The sequence below is a fragment of the Empidonax traillii genome, unplaced genomic scaffold, assembly GCF_003031625.1.
Source record: "Empidonax traillii isolate 1590-97213 ecotype Southwest subspecies unplaced genomic scaffold, ASM303162v1 scaffold697:size334835, whole genome shotgun sequence".
Classification (NCBI taxonomy): Eukaryota; Metazoa; Chordata; class Aves; order Passeriformes; family Tyrannidae; genus Empidonax; species Empidonax traillii.
In genome coordinates, this window is record NW_020955890.1 from 178,233 (window position 1) to 189,076 (window position 10,844).

The window sequence follows — 10,844 nt, forward strand, 5'->3', positions numbered from 1 at the left end:
CTCCCTGGATGTTCCTGAAGGGCTCTTTGGTGGCTGGAGCTGGTGCTGGGCACTCCTGTGAGCACATTTTCTGCCTTGTGGAACAGGACATGGTTGCTTCGAGGAGGGGAAAGTCTGTGATGTGATGTGCCCATCCTGATGGACAGCAGAGAGCAAGAAAGATATTTCGGACTGCATGTATGGGAGGAAATTCTTTAAAACCTGGATAAGAGTAGGAGCAGACTTGATGGAGGGATGAGTAATGAAGGAGTGTTTGAACGGAACTAATCAGTCCCATCTTCTTTCAAAAGATCTCATTTAGTTTAATTTAGCAGCGTGTAAATTTAGAGCCAATCAAAGGAAATACTTGTGCAGCCTGTGTGCTGGCAGGCTGCTCGTTCCCTACCCCAGCAGCGAGCTGGAGGCTGGAGGTGGATCCAGAGCCTCGTGCCGCGAGGCAGAGGGGACACATGTGCGTGGTTACACACGCAGGGCTGGAGACACGAGCTCTGAACCAGGGGACCGGCACCCACGAGAGCAGGGCCCTGCCTTTTTCCCCCTCCCTAGTTCAGGAGGAGGTCTGTGGTGGGTCAGAGTGACTCTGTGGTGCCCTGCAGGCGTGGTCAGAGCCGGCTCCTGAGCTCATGGTTTGGGTGAGCCAGTGCTCTGAGCAGCGGGGAAAGCCTTGTGCTGCAGGAACCACCAAGTAAACCTTGCTGACCTCTGCAAAATGTTGTTTTCCCTAAGAAAAACCTACATATGGATTAGATAAACCCCTGATCCTTGGACAGCTGGTCGTTTTGTTTAATTTGAATTAATGCAGCTACTTCTGTGATTAAAAAGAGGCACAGGCAGGAAAAGCCTTTGCAGGATTGCACTGATTTTTTTTTCCCCTGTAGTTGTCATACATGGCACTAACACAGTGATTTCAAACAAGTCTTGCAGGTCTCTTCATATTTTCCAGGAGAGATATAAGCCCCTGTGGGGTCAATATGAGCTCCTTTGGCATTACCTGTCACAAACCCCGTTAGCAGTGAGACCAGCTGCCCTTAAAGGGACCTGTTTGCTCACACCTCAAGGTGTTCTGCTTCCAGCAGTGCCGCAGCCCTGATCGCATGCTGTGTTGCAAAGTGTTGTGTAAAGAGTCCTGAAACCTGTGAAAACACGGAATAAAATCCTGTTGGGTATTTGCATTTCAGGCTGGTGGCAATGTCTCCCTGGGCCGGTCTCCTCTCCACCGCTGCCAAAGCCAACCTGCTGGTGCTGCTGCTTTCTGTCCTCTTCTCCTGGTCAAGCCTAAGCGACAGAGTTCCCGTAAGTGTTGGCTGCTCTGGCTGGGAGCCGTGCCACTGGGGTCTGTGGTGGGGTGAAGCCTTCCCTGAGCCTTCTCTGCAGCCCAGGAGGGTGTTGCAATGGTTGGTGAGTCACCTCTGAGACAGGAAGGGGTGGCTTCAATTAGGTTCCTGGCTGTGCATCTGTTGAGTCACCGCAGGTGAGTCAGGCTTAGGAGAGCATCCTCTCAGGTCCTTGAGTGCCACGTGCATGGATTTTGGTACTTGATTTGGAAGCTGCAGTTGAGGTGAGTGGGGTCTTTCTGCCCCTTTGCACGTGTGCTGAGTGTGGAACTCCCTGGGTTGGATCCTGCTGCTGAGCCCCGGGTGCCAGCCCTCTGGGAAGAGCCCTTGAGGAAGCTCAAGCAGTAGAGTGTGGCGGGTTTTTTGTCTAATTAATGCTGTGGTTTAAACTGGGGAGTACCCCCAGAGCACTGGCATAGGGGGCTGCCAAGTCCCATGTCCCTGGACACTCCTGCTCGTGCACTGCAGCTTTCTGGGCTGTTGGTTTGGGATGCAGCTCTGGGGGCTGGGCTGTTTCCCAGAGCAGATCAAGGGACAGGTCACAGTGTAAGTGGGTCAGTGCCTCAGGCCCACCTGGAGTCACACAATGACTTTGGTACCAGCCACGGTGTGACAGCAGGACCAGGGCAGGGACTGTCCCTGTGCTGGCCCTGCTGAGGCCCCTCCAGGGCTGTGTCCAGTGCTGGGCCCTCATGGCAGAGACACAGGGAGGGGCTGGAGCGTGTGCAGGGAAGGGAACGGAGCTGGGAAGGGGCTGAGGGAGCTGGGGGGGCTCAGCCTGGAGAAAAGGAGGCTCAGGGGGGACCTTCTGGCTCTGCAATCCCTGACAGGAGGGGGGAGCCGGGGGGGGGTCGGGCTCTGCTCCCAGGGAACAGGGACAGGAGGAGAGGGAACGGCCTCCAGCTGGGCCAGGGCAGGGGCAGGTGGGACATCAGGAGGAATTTCTGCCTGGAAAGGGTGGTCAGGCCTTGGCAGGGGCTGCCCAGGGAGGTTTGGAGTGCCCAGCCCTGGAGGTGTCCAAGGCAGGCCTGGCCGTGGCACTCAGTGCTCTGGGCTGGGCACAGGGTGGGGATGGGGCACAGGGTGGGCTCGATGATGTTGGAGGTCTTCTCCAGCCTAAATGACTCCATGGTTCTGTGAATGATGAGGTAATACATCTTTGTTTCAGGGAGAAAGGGGAGGTAGAGCACAGGCATCCCAGCTGGAATGGGAGCACTGGGACAGCCACCCAGTGATTCGTGCTGGAATGGGCAGCAGCCTGATAGGAGGTTCAGGCAACAGTAATGCAGTGGGGGGTTTACCCTCCCATCACCTTCTCCTGCACTCCCGTCCAAGGACTCCACAGAGGTCATAGAATCATGGAATCACAGAATCAGCTGGCTTGGAAAGACCTCTGAGATCATCCAGTCCAACCCTTGATCCAACCCCACTGTGGTTCCCAACCCATGGCACTGATGCCATGTCCAGTCTCACCTGAAACACCTCCAAAGATGGTGACTCCACCCCCTCCCTGGGCAGCCCATTCCAATGGCTGAGCACTCTCTCTAGAAAAAATTCCCTCCTCCTTGAGTGCAAGCAATATCCCAGACCCTCCCTCATCAGGCTTTTCACCTTATTGCCCTTGATTTCAGATTGGTAAAGCAAGGAAGCTTTTTGCCTTTAAGGAAATGCCTGTTGTTCTTTAGAAAACATCTTTCTCCTACTTTTAGTTATTAAAACAGACCAAAAAGGATTTTACTAATTTCTGTGTAAATGAAGAATTGCTTGTGTCGTGTTGCCCATTTTGGCCAGAAACACTGAGGAAAATGGGGTGTTGCACAGCAACTGTGGCCAAGCAGTGACAGTAACACTTAAATGAACCAAGTCACATCCTTTTCTCCTTACTGAGCATTTAAGCCCCAGCACTTGTCCTCAGCAGAGCTGGTAAACATCAGCTGTCTCCATTATGTGTTTGAACAGCTCCAGCCCTGGGAGGCCTGTTGGTGCATTTACAATAGCCTGTATCACTGAGTCCCTCTCGGATAATCACAGAGCCGTGGAAATAACCTAAGTAATAACTGCTCCACTCACTCCTTTTTAGTCCCGTGGAGTCTTGGCTTGGGAAATGTTAAACATCGATTTTCATCTGCAGAACCTGGGTTTTTATGGCTGTGATTGTTCCTGAGCTTTAACGTTTGTTATAATTTGAACAATTTTGAGCCCCTGATGCACTCAGTGAAAGCAGGAGTTAAGCTCTGTTGTCTCGTGCATTTCTGCAATTGTGTTCCTTTCTGACAGCGAAAATATAAATATTCTATAGGTTTGTCAGCCATATTCATAAGCTACCACAGTCATGGAAGCATGGAATTGTTTAGGCTGAGACTGTTGAGTCCAACCATTCCCCCAGGACTGCCAAGCCCACCACTAAACCATGTCCTGAAGTGCCACATCCACACTGTCATTGCTCCTGTTCGTGTTTTGCTCAAGTTGACATTTCTCTTGCTCAGAAACACTCTTCTAGGCTAGAAAATGGATGTTTATATGCAGAGCATCCAGATTCTGACAGAAAATACGCAGTCAAGGAGTGGAAGAAGAGAAGGCAGAACGTGGCCCAAAATTTCCAGTTAACCTCCAAACTTACTTTTTTTTCTTTCCCTGTGAAAACATTCAAAGGATTAATATCCAAACACTTCATGAAGTGAGCTGTAACTCTATTCTAATTGCCAACAATTAGGAATAATCTTTCCCTATAGGCTGGTTATCTGAAATTATTCAGTGGTGTCTGCATTGGTGATCTTGGAAGCTGATAATATTCCCTCCAACAGGCACTGAGCTGTCCAGATGATAAACCTGGATCAGTTCATCTGTTCCTGTTCAAACCAGAGCAGCACAGAGCTGCTTCCCCTGGTGTGACAGCACCAGGTCGTTACTATGCACTCTCCATAATTTTATCCATTGCAGTTTTACATGACTCCCACCAGCTCCCTAGGGAGACTTTCCATTGAGCAGTGAGGTTTCCCTCGCAGCAAGGATTTTTTCCCCTCCTTTTCATGCCCGTTTTTCCCTGTGCGTAGCGTCGTACGACTCGTGCTGGCTGCTCTCCCACACCTCTGCCATCCCCGTGCTGCACTTGCCATGTAGGTGGTGATTAAATCCCTGCCTCATTGTTTTAAAAGACTTGGAGAACGCTGGGAACGTGTGGAGAAGAGGATCCTCGCGTTTGTATCGTGTGGGCAACTCGGTGTGTTTTTCCTCATGTCCTATTTTGGAAATAGCTGAACTATTTTAGCTGAAATCTTCTCCAAGCCTGAAATAAGTGCATTTAAGGAAAAAAAAAACCAAACAAAAACAAAACCACAACAACAACCAACGATCCCTGAGGCGTTCCACTCGTGTGGAAAATTTCAGCTGAAAAAGTTAGAAGTTTGACATATTTTTAGGCATTGGAAAACGGGGTCTTACGACGTTACGCAACCCTAATAATAGCCAGGGCCCCTGGCTCTGAGTGAAATACAGGTGAGGCTCTCTGGAAGCTGATTGAAAACCTGCAGCCTGCCCTGGAATAGGAAATCAGCTGCGTTGCTTTGTTCAGCACAAATGTCATGCTAGTTATGCATGTTTAACCTTTAATATACTTTAAATCTAAATTTAACCATGTGGAAAGAATCTTGGATGTCAAAAAAAAAAAAAAAATCTGCTGGCGAGGGAAAAAATTCTGTATTCTCAGCCAGCACTAAATTACCCAGATGCAATTGCTAATGAGCTGAATCTCTTCTCTCCAAAAGGAGTTTGCCCTTACAAAAATAGAAGAGAGCGACATAAAAGATGACAGTGGGAACGAGCCGGTGACAGAGGATGACGCTGATCCTGAAGACCTGGAAGTGTTTTACCCCACACATCAGTGGCAAACCCTCCGTCCAGGTAACTAATTATAGCATCCCTCTGGAGCCCCACCTGTCAGCACTGACAGCAGCCTTGCAGACACTCGGATTCCTGTTCCCATGACAATGTGAGCTTGTGCTGATGTTCAGATAAAGAGGTGAGGACTCAGTGACCCAGTACAGGGACCAGAGGCCACAACCAAAATGCCTGGCAAAGGGGAGTGGTTGCTAAAGTGCTTTCAGGTCACTTGAGTAGAGAGACTGGGCTGCCAGCCCTAGGGTAGGTGGGGGGGTGTCTCTGTCCCTGCCTCCACAGCCCTTTTTCTCTTCCTGTGCTTGTCAAGGGACAGATTTTATAACATTTGTTGGCATGTGCATTCCCAGGTCTGCTGTGCTCCGGTGTGGGCTGGTGCAAACTGATTAGGAATGTCACTGTAGCACTGCACAGCATTTTAACAATGGGTTTTCTGTTCCTTGGCTGTTTGAAATCCAGCTTTTATTCCTATCTGTGCAAACCACAAAAAAAAATCCCTTCCCTTCTTTTTTTTTGGGTTGGTGTCTTTTGTTAGCCGTGCATGGGGCACGGATGGTGAGAGGAGCCCAGTGGAGCAGCCTGGCTGCACTGCAAGGGCCCGAGCACTGGGAAGGCTCTGGAGGAGCCAAGCCCCTTCAAACACACACACAAATGCATGTGTGCATACATATTTCAGCAATTAACCTGTCTCTGGGGTCCTGAACGAGCTGTTTAATCCACTTGTGCTTTGGTGTCCTCATGTATATGCAGGTGTAATACCTTCCCACCTCACAAGGGTGAACTAAGTAGTAATTAATTTTTATAAAGTGCTCTGAATTTAAGAGCTTTATTCTGTGCTCAGTATTATCATTGAATGAATAAGTATGGGTTCCATTTGTCTTGAAATTTCTGCCAGATACAGCAGAACGACTTTTCCAAGTGTAAATCTTTGTATAACGTAAATGGCTACAAAAGCCCCTCCGTCTCACAGAGCCGCAGTATATACTTATATTCCATTTCTGAACCATTATGTATGGGAGGCATGTGGTGTCCCTGCTCATTATTCAGCCTTGCAGATCCCCAGCACCCTTGTTGGAGCAGAATATGTATATCCTTGCAGTCATTAGAAACCTCTGCAGCGTTTCTTCAGAAGCACCTTCTCCATTGCTCCAGTGCCTTATTCCACTTTATTTTTGTAGTAATTCCATGTTGGGCATGGAATTCCTTGCAGCGCAGGGCTTGTGGAAGTGGGGAGCTTGTCAACATTCACAGAGAAGAATAGTTCTGGTGACTCTTGTGAGAGCTTCCATGGTGCTCTGTCACCCCATTTCGGGTGTGTGGCAGGTTTGGGTCAGAAAGAGGAGTCTGCCTTGGTCTCCCCCTGCCAAACTGTGTTTCCATCTCCTGGGGATTTATTTCTCTGAAGTGAAATCTCTGTGTGGACTGGGACTCTCACTTTTGGCACATGTATTACTGAGGCTGGGGAAGCAGCTTCCAGCACGAGCCCCCCCTGCAGCCTCTGGGCCCCAGGCTTTCCCTGTGGGAGCACAGGACAAGGACCCACAGGATGAGGGAAGCAGCTGGTGTGGCTGCACAAGGCACGTGGCTTTCAGTCCTTTAGCAGAGGCACGTCTTGGCAGTGTCTAATCCAGTGGTTCTGCAGATCTTCCGTGTTCTCCAAAGCAGTTCCACTGGCTGGCAGCTGAGCTGAGCTGAGCTGAGCCCTGGCTGGGCTGGCTGGAGTGTGCCCTGCACAGTGCCCAGGGGTTTGCTCTTGGCTGCCTGCCTCTCCAGGATGCCCCCTGTCCCTCTCCCATTGTACCCCTGGGGCAAATTGGCCCAGCGTCTCCTGGGGAAGCAAATGTTTGGATTTAAAATCTGGATCTTCAGTTTTGAGTGCTGTAAGGGAGCTGGGAGTTGTGTTTCTCTTCAGCTCATCCTGTTTGAACTTGTTCCTGTTCTGAGCTCACACAGGATTTCTGTGCTTCTCTACACTCGTGCGGTAGCTCATCTTTTATAGATGTATCCCCAATTTTCCTCTGCTGTGTTTCTAGTTCCCTGTTGCTAATTGCATCAATCTGTGTTTCCACTGAGACTGCAGCAGTGTCATCAACCTGTAACCTGTCAGATCCCCCCACCAAATTCGATTGTTATTGTATCTGTAACGCTGCTTTGGGTGCCTATTCCTCGCTGCCTGCAGTGTGAGCTGGATTTTGATCAAGTGCTTTCTTGCACTTTGAGCACACTTCAAGCTGCTGGAGGTAGCTGGATGCAAACACAGAGAGACAGTTGCCCTAAGAGCTCTGCCTCCTGTAATCGAGGAGCAAGATCAGTTGTCTCTTCTGCCAGGCAGCTGGAGAGCTGATGGCTCTGGGAAGGTTGGTGAAACTTCACAAAGTCCTTTAACACTTTGTTAGGCATTTCTTCTTTCTCACTTGGCACTAAATAATGCACCAGGTGCAGCTGGCTCAGACAGAAAGGAGATGTGTGCCTTGGAAAGGCTTCCAGCACCTCTGTTATTGTTCTGTTTTTGGTCTAATCTGTGGGGTTTTTCCTTCTGTCCGTGATTGGAATTTGCAGGTTACTTGGGTGTTAATGACTGGGATTGCAGCGTCCTCTGCACGGAGATTCACACCCCTGCTCGGACTCTTCTTGTGGTCAGGTAACTGTTCCACCACAGACACAGTCTTTCTGAAGTTGTGCTTCCTTTGCTGTCTTTTTCCTTTTGGAATACACTTTCAGCGGGTGATAGTTCCTTGGGAGTTGGAACCTCTGTGGGGAAGCCGAGCAGAGGTGGCTGTTGCTGTGTGCGCTGAGCTCTGCCAAGCATGCGGAGGTTGAGTCTGTCAGAGCACAGAAACACCTGCTGCCTTTCAAGGTGATCTTGCTGATGGTTATGGCAACCAAAGGCTGATCCTTAGTCTTTGGGATGGCAGAGATGAATGGAAGTGTTCAAAAAACAGGTAGATGTGGTGCTTAGGGACGTGGCTTAGTGGTGGCCCTGGCAGTACCAGGTTAATGGTTGGACTTGATGTTCTGAGAGGGCTTTTCCCTCCTTGATGATTCTGTGATGGTTTTCTCCATCATTCTGACAGTTTTCTTGGGGGTTCTGTGTATAAAAGCATTTCCTTCCCATTTCTGGTGACCTCAGATCTGCCATGCAATATCCCAGAGCACACAAATGCTTTGTTTCCTGGGAATTACCTACTTTTTGTGGGCACCATTTTCCTCTGTTTTGTTTAGTGTTCCTGATGATGATTGGAAGCTGGATTGCTCCAGCCAGCATTGGGGTCAACAGTGGCTTCTCTGGGAAGACCTTGCCATGAAGGTTAAGAAAAGGATATAAGAGGCACAGGTTTGAATGGGAAAGGAAAAGGATGTTAATCAGGGCCCCAGCAGTGACAAGCACTGTGGGGAGCTGCGCTGGGCCTTTGCAGGTGAGCTCTGTCTCTTGCCTGCTCCCTGATGTGGCACAAACCCACTGGCAGGTTTCTCAGCTGGAAGCTGGGAGTTAAGGAACCCAGTTTCCAAATCCAGATGGACCAAGCAAGAGCCTCATGTGCCCCAAATATCCAAATGTTTACAGCCAACAGTGGGGCACAGAGGGGTTGCCTTTGGTCACAGCAGCTCCCTGCAGACTGGAGAGATGGAGCAAAGCCTTGCACTGGCGATGGGAATGTTGCAGCGTGGATCTCCCTGGGGTTTGGGTGGGATATCCCAGTGTCTCAGGACAGGGCATGGGGCTTGGCTGGCTGTACCCTCAGCCAGGGTTAAAGCTCTGCCTCGCAGAGCCCTGTGCCGGTACCTGCAGTGGCTCCACAGCGTTTCTCATGCCCACAGTCATCTTCCAAAGGTAAAAGCTAAGGAGCCGTGGCTGCTGCTGTTGATCAGCCTGCCAGAGTGAGGTTGATGTGGACATGCTATTGTTGCTGCTTCTGCAAAGATGGAACCACGTTATGTTCAGCAGGGAGTTGATGATATGTTGCTTAGCATTTACATACCCACGGCTGCAGCTTCCAAGGATCCTCGGGCTGAGATCTTTGCTGTTCCTACTTGTCTCAGGCCTTCCCCCATCTCGTTTGCTGCACAAACAAGGTTTTGCACATGTGGGAACACAGTTCTCAAGGAACTCACATTGGGGAGGTATTTTCAGAAGCTGCTTTGAAGGACTTGCTGTGGTTTTGGAAAGAACAGGACTTTGGACGGGGAATAACTCAGTCCAGTTTTGTGACCAGTCTTTGTCTTTCAGATTTCAGTGGCCAAATGAGCCAGCATTGCTCTAAGCCAGAAGAGGTTTCTAAAGCTGGGAGAAGAAGGCAGTGGCAGAAGGGATTCCTTTGGCTCAGGAGTCCTGTCCCACAGCCCATGGTGGGGACGTGGTGCTGCTGAGGGTTCCTTTACACCTTGTCTGGGGTATCTGGCTCCTGCTGCTCACCAGGATGTCCTGAGCTACAGCAACTCCTGCTAATTGCTTTGCTGAATTAATGACTGTCCAAACCACTGGCCTCTGGGTGACCTAGACCTAACTCTGACAGTGGTGAAATATTTATGTCAGCATGGTCAAGAGAGAGCTGTGAAATATGGAGTGAAACCACCAGGGTGTGCTTGTTTTTGCGAAATTTGACGTGTGTAATCCAGGAAATAGGAGCCTCATCAGATCAGCACACATTTGCATACAGAAGGAAGGCCAGTGGAATTTTAAAAACCTCATTTGTGCCAGATGAAATGCGTCTTCTCTGGGTTTTTTTATAAAATGACTTGTTACTGATGTGCAGAGGGGACAAATCTTGACTGTGGAGTTGTTATACTCTTGTCTGGCCAGCGACAGGAGAGCTGCAGGGTGATTACAGCAGGTAGGAGAGGGCAGGCTGGCTTGAGAGCAATTGCCAATGTTCTTGGAGGCTGAGTTATGGCCACTGGTAGCTCTCCCTTGGCTTGTTTTCCATCTGACCTCTTGCATATGAGGCTTTTCATCTTTTAAATGTATCTTGTGCCTGTCCTTTTCATTGCCATCTGCCTCCATGGTCTTCTCTCTCAGTTTCCTCATCCTTATGGGCTTTCTTTTGCCTCTCACCTCCACATCTCAGGATGCACCGTGTCCCTGACACTGGTCTGTGCCTCATTCCAAGTCTTTGGCACAAGTGCCAGGACCAAAGCTGCATGTGGTGCTCCTGGCCCTGGTGTGGGGCACTGGCAGGGAGACATCACACAAAGCACACCTTCTGTGCCTTAGTCCTGCTCTGTGTAAGAGGGATAGTGGTGTTTCCCTGCCTGCTGGTGACAAGAGGGCAGGACTGGGGCTCGGGAGATGCTCAGGCATGTGCAGGGAGGTGGTTCCCAGCCCCCTGTTTGAGCAGGGAGTCTTTGAAGGATGCCAGGTTTGGACATGGAGATGCTGCCTGGATGAGTGTCCTTCCCTCCAGCTCAGGCAGGGCAGTGCTGCTCCTGTCTCAGTCTTGCTCCACATTATCTGCTCTGATTTCTTTTACCAGCAGGTTCCCTCAGGTGGGAGGTCAAAGGATCCCAGAACATCCTGAGCTGGAAGGGACCCACAAGGATCATCCAGTCCAACCCCTGGCCCTGCACAGGCCCAGCCCCAAGAGTCACCCCCTGTGCCCCAGAGGATCAGCCAAAGCC

At 50.1% G+C, this 10,844-nt stretch overlaps 1 protein-coding gene across 3 annotated transcripts in view; it reads left to right on the top strand.

Annotated features, from left to right (window-relative positions):
* The window catches only part of SIL1 (SIL1 nucleotide exchange factor), a 96,284-nt gene that overhangs the window by 21,739 nt on the left and 63,701 nt on the right, over positions 1–10,844 (top strand). For all 3 annotated transcript variants that reach the window (XM_027899975.1, XM_027899977.1, XM_027899976.1), the window contains exons 2-3: positions 1,179–1,293; positions 5,099–5,234. In XM_027899975.1, the coding sequence (XP_027755776.1) occupies positions 1,189–1,293; positions 5,099–5,234 (241 nt within the window). In that variant the 5' untranslated portion in view covers positions 1,179–1,188. The remainder of the gene's footprint in view (positions 1–1,178; positions 1,294–5,098; positions 5,235–10,844) is intronic.